This window comes from Diplotaxodon limnothrissa, linkage group LG7, assembly GCF_057381915.1.
Source record: "Diplotaxodon limnothrissa isolate DT_005_m linkage group LG7, D_limnothrissa_male_GT1.1, whole genome shotgun sequence".
Taxonomy (NCBI): domain Eukaryota; kingdom Metazoa; phylum Chordata; class Actinopteri; order Cichliformes; family Cichlidae; genus Diplotaxodon; species Diplotaxodon limnothrissa.
This window is the reverse complement of record NC_140602.1, coordinates 40,422,544-40,439,340: the sequence shown is the minus strand read 5'-3', so window position 1 is coordinate 40,439,340 and position 16,797 is coordinate 40,422,544. Positions and strand designations below refer to the sequence as shown.

Genomic DNA, 16,797 nt, shown 5'->3' with positions numbered 1-16,797 from the left:
CTGTGCTAACCTTCTGCTAGCATTTACACAGCATCTGTACAAACTCAGCAGTAACCTGAGACCCTTATTTCAGTAACAGTGAGACCAATGTCACAAGACTGGTCAATTGTAACTAGCAACGGCTGATCAAGACTGCAGGAAAAACTGATGGATTTCTCCTAAATATAAGACATTCAGGAAAAACAACTAAACTCGAGTGTGATGGTGAGAAAGAACATCTTTATGCAATCAATAAACATTTAAGCTTTGGATATAACTATTCATGTGGAGTAATTTTCTTAGCATCTAACCAAATCAAAACTAAGCAGAAGGAGCAGACTTCATGTGGGAAACAGCCTGATTACAGTTGCGGCCACTAACGCCTCCAGAAGTGTCAAAACTCTGGAAAGACAGGTGGACTCAGGTGTCTCATTAGAAGCACAAAGAGCTTGTTAATGAGTCCTTTTGTCATTCTGTGTATGCAGATTCATTTTGCTTTGACCACCAATTTATTACCGGAATGACACTCGTTATTTTTATTATTATTGCTTTTTTCTCTCTTTTAAAACTTGCATCATATATGCTGAACACGTTATTGAAGGTTTACTTGAGCCCATCTGATATTTTCTTAGGGTATAAAAAAGAAGCGGCAACTAAGTAAGCTGCAAAGAACACAAAAAATACAAGACTCTCTCTGACATCTGCTGAGGTGGCCAGCCTATAGCCCAGCCTTAAAGCTTAAAGATGTCCCCTGCACCCTCCTAGCATGATCAGAGGTACAAACACTGCAGAGATCTAAGAGTGCTGGAAAATATGAAGACCACAAGCAGGCTAAAGTACACTCATAAACTTGTAAAACATATGATCTGCTCTATTTTGTGTCCATGATCATGTGCTGTTATCTGACATAAACTTTCTGTGCAATTAAAATCTATCTGTTGTAGAGGCTTCTTTACCACTAAGCTAGGTAGTGATATGACCTCTCTATTTCAGTTAAGCTAACATTGTATACATGTTCTGCTGTGGTTTTGTTCCGAAAAATGTCAGATACTTCTGTTAAATGTGTCTGAGATTTTCTCTCATTTGCATTTTCTGACTGGCTGCAGGGTCCAGGGAGAGAAGTCTGCCACTGTCTGTATTAACGGCCCCCTTAGAGGTGTGGCTGAGGTCATGCTGAATTGATTTGTAGAATTTTTGTGTATTTTTATGGTTGGACTTAGGGCTGTTCGATATAACGATATATATCGGATGACGATATAAAAACGTCTATCATTTCATTTTACGCTATCGTTTGTTTCGTGGTGTCACAAAATGATTTTTTTCATTGTTCTGATGGTCACTGTAGTGGCTATATTAATTTCTTAAAGTTCTCTCTTTCTCTTATATTTAATATAACCACACTACGGATGGGCAAGCGCCTGTTTTTATGCGTTTTGGTTAGCAACAACGACGGTAACACCATGGCGTGTCCACTTGTTTATGTTCCACATAAATCTTTCACAATAAAGCTCAAGATCCTGTTGAAACATTTCAAAATAAACTTAATCACGTGAAAGAGCAGATTATTTATGGATGAGAAGTAAAAAAGAGCTGCCAGGTGCTAAAAAATAAACCTTAGACTCAAACGTTAGAACAGGCTTTTCCCCGCAGCACACTGTGTAATAAATACTCACAAAGAAAACGGCGGCCATTACAACTTATGTCTAAAAATATATATTTTCATGCATCGGTTAAAACACTCGACTCCAGCTACATGACGCACAGCTGGAAACACTTCCCGCAAGTCAAGCTGCCCGAGATTCACAGAATTTACAGAAAATGTTACATTTTTGTGATTTATAACGTTATCGGGACGATAGAATTCTTATATCGGGATATTTTGGTCATATCGCACAGCCCTAGTTGGACTTCACTGAATGATCAGTCTAACGACAACAGGAAACCAAGCCCCTTATCTAAAGAGAACATTTGCTTTCCCCTGGTGAGAGGAATCCTATTCATGTTTATTAGGGATAGCTCAGTAGGTAGAGTGGTGGCCCCATGATCAGAAGGTCGGGGGTTCGATTCCCCTGAACAGCTACCCTGAGGTACCCCTGAGCAAGGTACCGTCCCTACACACTGCTCCCTGGGCCCCCAATGGCTGCCCACTGCTTCACTGAGTGAATGGGTTAAATGCAGAGAGGGATTTTCCCCACGGGGACCAATAAAGTACACACTTTCTTTCTTATAGTTTGTTTTGAGCATGGCTTTGCTATATGTATTTTGATAGACACACAAAAAACCCAAAACTGGACAGGTTTTGTTGTTAAGGTTTGGAGTGAGTTTGCCTCTGTGTGTATATAAATTCTACCCTGAAAACTCTTATCGAAAACAAATATATTTTGATTAGTTCAGTATCTGATGTTCTTCAGCTTGTGAAAATACAGCTACTACATATAGTCTAATATAGATCTGTGTTCTCAATACTAGTTTAGTATGTTTTTTTCATATGCAGATTTCTGTAAGTGGTCATACAAGGGGCAGTAGGAAGAGTGGGTCATCTACTAACAGGAAGGTCAATGGTTCAAGCCTCAGCTACTCCAGCAGGCACTACCTTGGGTTAGCCTCTGTTGTTTAAATGGGCTATAGGCGAGAAAAAAAAAACATAACAAAAATGTACATAATATAACATAGTGCATGTTTCAGATATATTCTTTTAACTTTCAAGAAAAAATTATGTTTAACTCAATTCAGTGGGCTGCATACAGAGTTAACTCTGATTGGTCAATTAGATTATAAAATGCTATGCAAGTACTAGTCTGTTTACCATATACAAAGATGTAATGACATTTACACACATCTGCACAGGGATTCAGGGGACCAACACCCTTAAGATTGCTGATTGGCTGCCCTAACCTCTTTATGCCTTCTAGGTTTCTCATCTATTATTTCCAGCTACCACAGCCAGTGTTGTTTTTAAAAAAAGAAAAAAAAAAGATTAGATGGGTCAGTTTATCTGACCACTAAAGCACTCTGCCTCCACAATAAGATTACAAATGATTTCAAAAAGAAAAGAAACGTGAAACTAATGCAATTGTTAGACTCCACACAGTAATATGTTTCATAGTGTGGAAAAAAAATGTAATGGTAACAGATGATGATGACCCTGACTCAATATAAGTCCACTCTCCGTATCTTTTAATCCCTTTAGCATGAATGTGATCAGACAGCCCAAACAGTCTCAGAGCTTTAGAAATACTGAAACGAACGATTTGGGGAGAAAAACTTTTTTTTTCATCTTTGCAGGTTGCTTACAAACATTCATCTTTGCTCTTTTTCTCTTTTTTCTCTAGCCTCTCCATATAAGTCTTTCCAATACTTTCAGATTTTCCCGAGGCAGGTGTGCGACTGACTTTTCCAAATCACTCATGTGTGAAACAGCTTGAATTAGAACCACTATCACATACAAAGGAAACTAAACCTCATCAAGTAGTTTCTCCCTGTTTTCATGGGGTCAAAGACTGCACGAGGACTCTCACTGGGCAAAAGGTCCTATTTGGCAAGTGTTTCTGCAATATGTAAAACACTGACAAATGAATCAACACCCTTTTTTAAATAAAGTAAAGCAATGGAAGGACCTTCAGGACCTCTGAGCTCACCATGTTTAATAATTACCTTCACTGGATATTCATTCTGCTGATTCGAGTGTTTTGAGGAGAATCTTAGCAGGAAAGGTCAAACAGTACTTGTAATGCAGCGGTGGGTGATCACACATCCACTGTCACTTACATCTCTAGAGTGGAGCAGCTGCAGATTACAGTGCTGTTAAATGCAATTCATTACACATTAGCATTTTACCACAGTGCTGCAGTTATTGACTGTACTACAGTGTGCATCCCCATAAACTACATGCTGTGCAAATGCAAGACGGTGTAGGTGTGTATGAATTATTTGTAACTGCTCGAGTAAACATTTGAAAGATATGAAAGAAGTAGAGTAATGTATACACTGTACATTTGGATATTATTGATTAATTGTTGGGTGGAGAGAACCCAGATTTGGTACTGTGTAAGTCTTACTGTTTAAAATGTATATTTAATTTAATGAAGCCTAAGCTCCACCAAATTGGTGCATTAATTAATAACAGAAAGAAGAGCCCTGAAACACTAACATATTTACTGTAATACAAAGAATGCAAAATATTCTGCTGAATATATAATATAACCTATTTTGCACAATATGGTCTAAAATATGTATAACCACTCCTTTATACGTAACTCTATTGCTATCTAGTAAGAGGAAGGACACATTGTTTACATATTTGAAAAAAGTGCAAATAGTACCATACCTATTTAACAGAATGAGTGAGTCAGCAGAGTTGTACCTGCATGATTAAGATTTAAGGCATGTAAACTGTATCTTGTAGTTTAATCCATTGATGACTGCTGTTAATATATGAGACAAAGATAAGAAAAACACACCCCTACCTTGCAACAGATGAGCAAAATAGCATCATGATGGGAAAGCTAGCTGGAGGAGGGGATGTGAGTGTTGAAAGTGTTGAACAAAGACTAGACTAGGACTAGTAGTGATATTACACTGTGAAAAGGAAACAAAACTAACTAAAAATGTCTGGGAGTATGGGCCATATGGATAGATGATCATCTTTTGTTTAAAAAGTTGGGCACTAAAACTTCCAACTTGCCCTGCTAGCAAACTGGCTTACAAAACTTTTGATGAGATCTCAGACGTACTAAAGAGGCTTTTAAATCTAACACCTCTGGCGATAGCTGAATGGTTCAGGTTTTACAAAAGGAATGAGTCAAATATTGAATTCATATTGGAGTATATGGCAGAGCTTCATAGATTAGGAGAGCATTGCCATGTCGGGGAGTACGCACTAAGGAACAGGCTTGTGTGTGGACTGAGCAATGAGGCCAATCTGAAATGGCTTTTGACAGAATATAGACACCTAATGTTTACAGAGTGCCATGAAAGATGAAACTAGCCAGTGGGTCAGTGCTCACATCCAGGAAAATGTTCCTAAACTCAACCTGAAATATACAAATGTGGGATTGATAACTTACACAGGAGCGAGAATCACAATACTGCAAAAGCTGAAGTTAAAGGTGAAATATGGGCACATATATGTCTCTTTGGCATGAGATAAAGGCCATGCACCAAACAGAATTGAAGTTGTGTCAGAAATACTATATAGAGATTCAGTGTTGAGGGAGGGGATTGACTGAGCTTGAAGAGAGCGCAAGACCGAGGTTTCACAGGCAAGTCATGTTGTATACGGCTTAAAATCTAAGCAGTGTTTCAGTATTCGGTACACCAAGGAATATTAGCTGTAAAGAACTTATGTGACTGGGCAATGCTAACAGTATCTTTTGGAAAAAAGACAACAGGCAAAGAACTTATTTGTCACTGAATCCCATAATACATATAGACCAATATCCAATCCCACGCAAAGATGACACTTGTGATTCTTTAGCACAGTGAGAGTTTTTAAGAGATTACCTTGCTTGGGCCCTATCTATATCTATAAAGGAAAATATAACAACCATCATACTCACAAGAGTCTATATGAATACAGTAAATTGATCTTTGGCATCGCCACTGCTCCAGTAATTTGGCAAACTGCCCCGAGCCAGCGGCTGCAAGCTATATCAGTCACTCAGTCATACTGAGAGAGCATAATCATTACTGTTCCAGATGATACCATGCATTTTGCAAGCATAGTTGCTGTTCTGACAAATTAGTGGAGCACTAGCTGTCAATCATGGACTCCATAAGAACTCAGCAATCCTGAATGACTAAGTTTACTTAACTGGATTATCACAAAAGTTCTATCAACCTCTCAAGTGTGTTATATTCACTGAATGTGGTGCTGCAGTGGTAACCCAAATGGAAGCAGATCAGTGTATGTGCATATTTAGTCTTCTGTGTCACATTTAATATGTTTGGCTGGTACTGGGTAACTTTTAATTTTTGCCAATGAATTCATTTTTTGCATGTTTGAAAAAGGCAAGAGACAATGTTTTTGGTTTACTAGTACTATGGGCAGAATACCTTTGTATGTTGGTAAGATAGTAAAGTGGTACCTGGGTGATTTTACATGAACATTGAACTGACACACATCATTTTTTTCTGTTATTGCAAGGGAAGAAACATATAAAAAACATCTATACAGAAATCCATCAAGTTAAGCTGCTGAAATAATCATTTTGTGGGGCATAATTATCACAATGTTTTTTAGGTTTGTCTGGTTTGCAAACTGCATGTATATAGTAAGCCTTACACTGATCCACTATGCTATGGTGGCAATCTGTTTCCCACTATCCTCTAACCATTTTCAAAATTTCCTTTATTACAGAACACAACATGTGTCCTCACAGCCTACACACTGAAAGTGGCAAGTTCTGATCCAGATTTGGATGCAGTACGGCTGGCGTGCTAGGTTCTTTCAAATGACTATAAGACCTACAAAGACCTGATCTTACACAGCCAGACATTTCTCCACAGAGCTGTGTCATTATGATGAATGCTTGCTTCCCCATGTGCAAATGTTCCAACGAAACGTGCTCTCACCCACTTTTTAGAAGACTCACCCCCACCATCATTTTATAAATGTTGCACAACCAAAAATGTTTGTGATCGGCCTAAGCAAATATAAAAAAACAAAACAAAACTGACTGTTCTTCCCCCCGATACAGTAGCAGAATAATAACTGCACCCTATGGAAGTGAGTCGTGCTTATAGAATGCCTTATTAGAGTTTGAGGACATTGCATGAAACTTTGTATCTGTATATTCCCTACCTTGCCAAGTATTCCCCCGAGCTCCCATTGCTCTGTTGTTTATCCATACAATTGGTAGTCCCTGGTATGAGTGCCAAGGCAGGATTATCCTGGGCAGCACTGCCCACGGCACGCGCCCCGAGTTCTAATGAGTCATGGACATAGTGATCCAGAGAAGGGGATCCCATGACCCCATGGGCCAGTAACCCCAGGGGTAACCCTTCTGTTCTCAGCTCAGCCACATTCTGGCTGTCCCCCAAGACCCAGTGAAACTCTGGAAGCGTCATCCGCGTGACCAGCGTCCACAAACGTCGCACCTCGCGAATGTCGCACCCAAATGTCACCAATCCTGTTGTAGATGAGTGTTCTCTAAGGGCCCCCAGCTGTCGCAGGAGAGTTTGCTGCTGGTCTGATTTAGAAGAAGTGGATGATGAAGAAGAAGAGGCAGCAGAGGAAAAATAGGGTAAGGTTGCAATACCTGATGCCACCGCCGAGGTTGATAGTGCAGATGAAGATATTGAAGAGGTTAAGGCAATAGTTGTCAGGTTGACAAGAGTGCCCAGGTGAAAGCGGGTGTTGTTCTTGATGAGGAAAAGGAAGTCACTAATATTCCATTCCTGGCAGAGCAGAATGCTGATGTCCCACCAGCCATTCATCATCAGCAGGGTATAGAGCAGCTGGGATTGTGGAGCCTCCACAGTTCGCATCGCCATTTGGAAATGTAGAGGATTCTGTGAAAAGTTGGTAAAAGGAGGACAGGTGTAATGGGAGTTGAATTGGCAAATGGAGTGGAAGGTAAAAAAAATAGTTGTAGGGGAAAAGTTGAAGTAACAGAAAAAAAACGGGAAAAATGTGATTTTGAAAAGTGGAGGAGTGCATTTAAAAAGGAACGAGGTGAATAGGTGTGACAGGAGGAGAAGATTTAAGGGATTAAAATAAATGGATGAAAAAATGGCAAAGGCAGTGGAATTAAATAATACGAGATAGAGAGGAGGGACAGTTAAACATAAACAGAAGGAAATAAAGGAGGAAATAAAAATGTTGTGATCAGAGGACAAAGTGTCGATGGGAATCAGTTGGATTTTATACATGGGAGACAGATAGCAAGAGAGACACAGCATCAGATGATTGGTTTTGGAATTGATGATATTGTGAGAAAAAGCAACATGAGGATAGCGGAGAAATGATGTTGGTGAAAAAGAAAGGAATAGGATGGGCATAAGGAAGTGAAATAAAACAGAAGAGCAGAAGAAGAAACAGGAGAAAGAGAAGGGTTCATAAATCCAAATGTAGTTACTTTTTGTCTTCAGTTAACATAGTTTGCTGTGTATAATGGATAACCTCCACTTACCTGTTTCTATAAATATAACTAATCACATTTTTTAACTGTGTAGTCACTTTGCAGTTCTGAATTGCAGTTCATTTCAAAAGAGCCTTTCCCCTACTCAGCACCACAACATTTAATTTAGTTTACACCTTTGTTGAATTTATGTGATTCATAATTTCAGCAGTTGATTAATGACCTAGACAGATCAATTAGTACATGGTGGCTGATTACCACTAGGACCTCATCTGATACAATAGAATTGTGCAGTCTCATAGTGTTGTTGTTGTGAGGAAAACCTTTCACCAATTTTAGCATCTTTCTAGAAAGAAAGTAAATTGAGAAGCATGAAATAGATTTATTCCAAAATGTACCGCCTAACTGGCTTTAAGTTTTAAATCTGCTGGACCACCTGCAGAGGTAAAAACAATTTAGCGCTTTATGCAAGTAATGCAGCATTGCATGTATTACATCATTGGCGACACATTTCGTATTACTCTTCTTCTAATCGACATTTTTCATTCTAAATAGTACATTTAAGATTCATTTGCTGCCTTTTAGGTCAGAGCTGGTTTAACTGTTTTGATACACTTGACATGTTTGAATTTGGTTCCTTTGTTCTGTTATTCTGTAATCAGCTAACAAATCCTTGCCAGTGTGGAAAACTTATTTCCAACCGTAGCAGTGCTACAAACAAAACTGCTGATTTTTTGGAACTTTGCCCCTAACATTAAATTAAGTAACAAACACTGGCTGATAAACAGTCCCCAGCCCCCTGTTATTTACATTGACTTGCCACTTTATTATGTACCCCTCTTCAACTGCTCATTAAACACAGATATCTAATCAGCCAGTCATGTGGCAGCAACTCAATGCATTTGGGCCTATAGACATGGTCAAGTCAACCTGCTAAAGTTCAAAACAAGCATCAGAATAAGGAAAAAATGTGATTTAAGTGACTTTGACAGTGGGATAGTTTTTGGTGCCAGACAGCCTGGTCTGAGTGTCTCAGAAACTGCTAATCTACTGAAATTTCCCCTCTAAATCATCACTAGGGTTTACAGAGAATGACCCAAAAAAGAGAAACTATTCAATTCAATAAGTGGAAGTTCTTAAAATAAAAATGCCATATGTCAGATGAGAATGACCATGTCCTTAGAGCCACAAAAGGAAAGAAACTGTAACTCCAATAACTATGCATTGCAACCATGGTATGCCGAATATCATCTCTTGATGCAAACATGTTGCACCTTGAAGATGACAGGCTATATCAGCAGACGACCACACCTGGTACACCTGCTGTCACCTAAGAACAGGAAGCAGAGGCTAAGATTAACACAGACTCGCTGGTCTGATGAGTTTCAAAATCTGGTGTAAACAACAAGAAAAACAAGGATCCATCCTGCCTTCTACCAACACTTAGTGGTAGTTATGGTGTAATGGAGTGGAGAATATTTTCTTGGCACAAAAATGATCCAGTTTGAGCAGAGCTCCTTTGGGATGTGGTGGAACAGGAAATTCACATCATAGATTTGATGCCCACAAATTTGCAGCACCTGTGTGATACCATCATACCAATTTAGACCAAAACCTGAGAGGAATTTTTTAGATATGAAAAATTAAGGTACTTCCAAAGAGAGAAGGGCTGTATCCAATGAAGTGTCCAGTGAGTTTCAGTTGCCACTATTCCAACACGCTAAAACCATGATTGCTCAAAATGTCAAACTTTATGAGCTCATGTTAGTTTGTAACCAACTATGAAACAGCAGTGCCGGTCTTTATATTGAATCCAGTCTTCTCTGCACATCTTGCACATCTCTTTGATTTGAGATATCATGCCAAATCAAGTGAAATGCCTATAACTCTTGAACTTAAAGTTTTATCAGTAGTCTGGCTAGTCTTTACACCCATGCCAAATTTAAGGTTTGCCAAAGTACAATAACAAGTATTGCTAGATGCAAATTTCTGCTACTCGAATTCAATAAAGGCTAAAGAAGACAGTCCCATTCTTAACAGTTAACTCTTTAATGCTGTCATACATGCACTTTCCAATCCAATCCAACCCACTTTCATCGCAGCACCACCATCAGGTCTCTTACAGGACTATTATTATGTAAAACTTCCGTCTGTGCTTTTAGCTGACTCCTGAAAGCAAGTCGCAGCTTATGGCAGTAACACCGCAATTTCACCAGAATCTGCAAATTTACAGTTCATATTTCTAATTCTAGTTTCAGTTTTATTTAATTTTATGTTCATGAAAGGTTATAAAAGTCTTTTTTATTCGTACACTGATGTATTCAAATTATGAATGAAAGACCATGTTGGTTTTAATAGCAGTTGAAATATTTTCTTCAAGAGTCTCAGAATAGAAACACGATAAAAAGAGAGTCAATATTGAACTCAGCAGGTGTCTGAACACATTACTGTCAGAGATTAAATAATCAAATTCACTATTAAGGTTAATAATTGATGTTGGGTTTCAAGTTGTTCTACACTGGTTGGTTCCAGAAGACACACCTTGTTAACAAAACACTCAGTTCCATAGTGTTGAGCTATAGTATGAAGCTCTTTCATTGGCATAGTTATTTCCTGTTTGGTGGTAATGAATTTGCTCATTTGTTTGCAATAATCAGTTAAATTCAGACTACACACATAGATCAGAACAGATACATTTGAAAGGTGACACTCATCCCTGTAATACTTGAAATAACATTAAATAGGTCAGAGGGCTGCATGAGCTGCATGAGCTGCCAGATCTGCGTCAGTATACCTCGGCATACTGTACCCAGTATACAATATGGCACTTAATCAGTCGCACACTTGTTTGCTTGCCTGAACCCACAACACCAAACACAGAATTAAAGTTGTTTAAGGGACCTGAGTGAACCACTTTAATTGCTTTACAACTTTTACACAAGCTTTGCACAAAAAAGTTCATTAGATTAATCTGTTGTTTAATTTGATTTATCCTGTTAATCACTCTGTCTAATAGACATGCAAATAAGATATTTATTAATCAGCTTATTGCATACACGTGGATAGATTGTTGCTGGAACAAAAGCACCTACAAAAGCAATTGCAAATGTTTTATTTCAGATTTAAAAGTCCTCTATCAGGGAGGAAAATGGTAATGCAGTCCACGGGGCATCAGAGTCTCGCCTGCTCTCATTCTCCAGGAGGATTGGATGGATTATTTTCAACTGCGGCACTTCTGCACTGTGATCTCCATAAATCTGTAACCCTCTCTTTGTTCTTCATGTAAATAAACAGGAAAAAAAATTGTACTGAGTGTGGCTCCTTGCTCCCCTACATAAATACAGAGATCTGCTGCTTTCAGTGTGCTGTGAAATCCCGGCTCTGTTGTCACTGTGCTCTTTTTTTTTAATCCCTCCTTGCTTCAAAAAATGATTTTCCCCTGTGATTTCCACATCTAAAACACATTAGCTGCAACTTGTTGTGCTAAGAAACTTGCAGAGTTTGCAGTATGGTAAAAAAAAAAAAAAGGTATGGACTGACAGACTCATGAACCAGTGGACAAATCCAGTAATGACTTAGTTATTGTTCTTAATACAATGAATCATCTAATCAAAGAAAAATCAATAACCATCTACCATTTGTTATTGTAATACAATCGTTAGTTAACCAATTTAGTTAAATGAATGCATTGCAGAACAACTGAATTGTTATGGAAGACCTATTACGCTCAGTACCAGTTTCATATTTTTTATTTTTGTATTCCACTAGAAAAGCTGTGGAGGATCCACAGTTCAAAATAATCCTTATCTATCTGCACCCTCAGTTCATCCTCTGTCTCCCTTCAAGGCCAGCCTCGCCTTGAAGCCAAGTCTCTTCTGATTGGATGGCCCTCGCAAACAGGTTTGAACACTGCGTGGGCAACACGTTCTCATCCCAAACAGTAACATTTTACGCTAGGTGACAAATCGTCAACATATTACGTTTTCGGGCACCCAACACGTTCCTACATGACGACATCGGAAAACTGAGGACCTATGACAACCGTTTGGACTCAATCTACACATGTTTACTCTTCTCCTTCAAATCGCTTGGGAAAACACTATTTAACGTCATTAAAGTGGTGGTTAAGCTTAGGAACAAGGTTATGGTTAGGGTTAGGGAGAAGGTTAGGTTTAGGGCTGGAATACAGGGCTGGAACGTCTATTACCGCGGGACCGTCATTCCACTGGATTTCTGCCATAACCCGGCGCGTACCATAAGAACGCGGAAGGTCACCTTTCGCGTTCCTCAGGAACGCCGCGGGACGTGACAAAACGTCGGGATGTTACGCCTCGGGAGTGAGAACGGTCTGGCGTGGGAGATACTGCACTGATCACAGCTAGAGCTGTGTGGCTAAGATGATCGCGTTAATGATACCCACTCTCTTGACATCATGATGGAAACTAAGGATTAAGAGCAGTCTAAAGCTCAAACCTTTGGATCCAAAGGCATTCTTGCACATATATTAAACTTAGTACTTAACATGGGCCTATTATACTTTTTTATACCACATATACTGTTAGATTGCTGGATGTTTTAAAGATTGCAAGTCGACTGCTCAAACTGAATGACCATTTGCATGACACTATGTGGAAAGGCTGCTCAGTATAGACAGAATTTATTGCATGTTTTCTGTAGGTCTGATTACATTGGAGCAGTATACCTAATAAAGTGTTTATATGGTATATATTGCACATACATCATGATATTGGCGCATACCTGTAGCAATGTTGATTTTTCGCATACAGTTAGTGCTGACACATAACTGGAATAAGTAGCAATGTGAAGATGCTCTGTCTTTCTGTATATATGTGCGTATGTAGCTATCTTTCCACAGTCTCTGGGTCAGCATGGGATATATTTCCACTTTAAAACTAAGTCCTCCTATCTGAGATGACTGGTCTTTCCCAGAGAGCTTCCTTTTGCCAAGAGTTCCTCAGTTCTTTGGCTTTTATATGCTAAATTCTCATCCCTTTCCTGCTATCAAAACCACTCACCACAACTCCCAGCCCAGTTCCTTTACTCTGAGGTCACTTTATCCTTTGCTCCATAATCTCCATATTCTCATGCAGCTTCATCATTCTGACACTTACATAACATACTGTGGGCAGATCACGTTATCAAAAGTTTTTTTTTTTTTTGATGATTCATTGTATTACACAAATGTTCAGCTGTGAACCTTGTCTTTAAACTTTGACTTTAAACATTCCAGGATAAAATAAAAACTCAAGGTCAAACAAAGTGAGGAAATAAACACTAATGAGATCATCTCAAGACATCCAAAAAGTTTTTGCACTTTTCACACTCAAAAAATGTTTTAGAGAAATTGCTGTCAGCCTGCAGTTGGGATTTGCCAGTGAAACTAGATTGAGTCAGAAGGGAGTTAAGCCATTTCTCTAAAAGTCTCACACAAGCACTGCACACACTATTTCCTAGTCAGTTTTTTTGCACATGTTCATCCTTCCATTCAACAGTCTTCCCATCTACTCCTCTATCAATCAATCATCCTTAACTTTTGGTTTGTCAGTTGTATCCATTACTGTTATTTCACTTCTAGGAATCAGTTTTGACTTTAAACACCTGCTGACTCCTTACAGAGAAACCCTTCCTTGTGCACAGAGCAGGAAATTAGATATTATCCTAGAAACACACACACATTCTTACGCACACATATACACCAACACATAAACAGACACAAACTGTCTGACAAAGCCACACACACACATTACTATACCCTAGTAGGTGGCAAGTATCCCAGAACCCTTCAGTCCAGCTAATGGGTTTGGATGTGTGCATGAAAAAAACACATTCTTTGTCCCTCCTTTGGATGTTTGTGTGTAGAATATTACAAATACAGAAACACATGCAGATTGTTGGCTTTCTCTCACTGATGTGCAATATCTCTTCTTTGTAGCATCACCCAATTAAAGAGGTTTACAGTGTATTACACCAAATCATTTTTGGGAATGTGCGTGTGCCTATTCCTTCTTGTGCTCGATAGCACAAACAAATAAGGGGGCAAACTCACAGCAGGTGTTTTTTCCACAGAATTATTACTGATGCCCCTCCACGCTAATGAATATAGTATTTACATTACTAACTAGTTTCCCCTTTGCTCTCATTTTAGCTGCAAACTCCACCAGCAAGCTTCGCACTGGTGCGTTGTGCAAGAGTTTATTTTTCAACGATCTCCAACGTAAGAACTGCTGCTGCTTTTGCCTTAACTGTTAAAAATTGACATAAATCAGAATAAAAATCCATATCATTTTATACTGGTTTCAGGGTATTGTTTTATTTTCCAAAAGCCCTGACAAGAATCTATAGTGTTTATATAGATATATACAGTGCTCATATATTGAGCACTTTTGACTCATATACGTAAGTCTGAGTAAATAAAGAATTACAATTACAAAAGAATCCATGTTTGTGCCAAAAGAAATGTTTACTTGTACTGAAGGATTAAAGTGCCTTATTATTTATAATAATAATAAGGAGTGTATATTGGTATATGGAAAAAAAAATCAGAACACCACTGCAAACTTTAGTTTATATAGTGATGTAATGGTTTCCTGCCAAGTCTGGACTCCATATGGTATACACAAGGAACTGTACTCAAGGTATTTCCAGTGGTACAATGTAAAAAAATGAAGCAAAGTTTTAGCCTCACTGTAAAACCACCGAAATACACTCAAAATCTCCTCCATGGTTTATTATGTGGATTCACCTTTTGAACTGGTCCGATGAGAGGAATGTTATGCAGCTTAAAACGGTTCTGCATGAATGGGTTTTTCTTGTATGCTACAGTTTTCTGACACTAATCTCATTATTAGATATGGGCCTGCTAAATATTAGTAGCTGGGTGGCTAAAGAGCAACCTTTTACTTCTTTGTTAAAAGGAAAGGTGTTAGGTCATAAATGTACATGCCAACACAGTGATTTAACTAAAGAGTGTTGTCCGTCTTTACCTCCGTTGTCCAGCAAATGAGATGTCAAAATATAGCATCACACTGACTTATGACTAAGAGTTTTGACTGCAATATACTGCCATAACCTCCTTCACCACAGTGCAGACATAGTGGGATTCTGAATATCAACAAAGTATTTGTTTATGTATCTATACCGCGGGGCATGTGCTGCTAGGTGCACACTGTTGTTGACTGCACACTGTCAATCAAACCATTTTTAAACATTTTATTCTGCAGAAGAGAAGCACTGCTCTTTTTTCTGCTGAAACACCCTTTAATTTCAGTAGATTTCAGCACCATGGACAGAGCGGCTTTTCCCCATGCTCCTTTTGTCTTTGACTGTTTAATGAAACTTTTTTTTTCAGAGTTATGAAAGCCAGCTTGTGCCATTTCACCTTAAATTGTGCCATTTAAGTTTGATTGACTGGGTAAACGCTGAACAAGAACGGGAAGATCTGTGCTCTTGTTGAAGGGACATCAACAATCAGCCACTGAAGGAGGCGTTTCTAGCTCTAGTCCCTGGCTTAAATGATGGCCACTGATGGCTCGCGGTGCACTGTAGTCTGTATCCACACGTATTTAAATTAGTTAAATAAATTACATGCATTCGGTGCATGGTGTACACGCAGTTTAAAGAGGTTGTCAGACTGCGATGTAAAGTTTCTTGCGTTATATTACTATAACACGTCACACCAGCACATTGCAGTTGTATGCCGAAGTGAAGCAATCAACAGTTAACAGTTCAAATTTAGCTAGGAAATAACTTTTTACCTTACTGTGGCGCGAGAACTCCCTCTGCACAACGCTGACTACAGGTACCTGAAGCGCGAGTGAGACGAATTCCAACTTGACGAACTCGTCCCTGTTCCGTGGAAAGGCGATCATGGCAGAAACCCCCTGCACAACCACGGTGTGACATACACTCTCCACGAAGGACAGCGGGTCCTCGTTTTCGGGGTTGCCCGTAGAGGAAAAGGAGAACGCGGGCAGTTCTCCGAGTGTGGATCCAACAGCCATGACAATCTCCAAGGATAAATTGTAGGGTAGCAACCCAGCCCGGTTCAGAGCCTCGACGGCGAGCAGAACCGAGTCTCGGGGTGCGAACACGCGATTTTCCGCCGAGGTGTTCTCCTCCCGTTGGCGTGCCTGGCTTTTACTCCTGTTTGCGCCCCGCTGACTGTTAACGGACGCTCTAGTCCTAAGGCTTCCATACCCAGGCGCACTGGCACTTGTTTTAAACGGTCTTTCCAACTCCAACTGCTGCTCTTCTGTCAACTCTCTTTCGTTTCCCCAGTCCTCAGAGCCGCTGACAGCCATAGCAGAGAGCAAGCGAGGCTGAACGTGCAGAGCTCCTATCCGAACCGTGTGGCCGATTCGTTTGAGCACTTGGCACGGTTGCGGGTGCGAGTGAGCGCAAATCGGAAGAAAGATGAGAGCGCACAACACTAAACATATTAGTGGCAAGACCCTGGTGCCTGGTCGCGCTGCCGGGCCACTCATCATCACCATCCCCACCGACTTCATCATCCCCGCTCCACAGCTCCTCCGGATTCCCGGTCCAACCACACAGCGGCTGAACACCGGGACCGCTCCGTTGGTCTGCGTCTTGGCCCCCTGCCTGTGGCCCCGGTGTGCCGCACAGACCAGCGGTAGCCCCCGCAACAGGACCGGTTCCAGCTGGTGGTAAAGTTGTGCGTTTTCCCTCGGACACAGACAACAGGCTGCTGAGGCGC

The 16,797-nt window shown here is 39.9% G+C and overlaps 1 protein-coding gene across 1 annotated transcript in view; it reads right to left on the bottom strand.

The window, feature by feature from the left end:
* The window catches only part of grin3a (glutamate receptor, ionotropic, N-methyl-D-aspartate 3A), a 58,165-nt gene extending 41,574 nt beyond the window's left edge, over positions 1-16,591 (bottom strand). The window contains exons 1-2 of the mRNA XM_085358068.1: positions 15,836-16,591; positions 6,782-7,491 (exon numbers count right to left, since the gene is read on the bottom strand). Of these exons, the coding sequence (XP_085214194.1) occupies positions 6,782-7,491; positions 15,836-16,591 (1,466 nt within the window). The remainder of the gene's footprint in view (positions 1-6,781; positions 7,492-15,835) is intronic.
* Between the last annotated feature and the right edge of the window lie 206 nt (positions 16,592-16,797).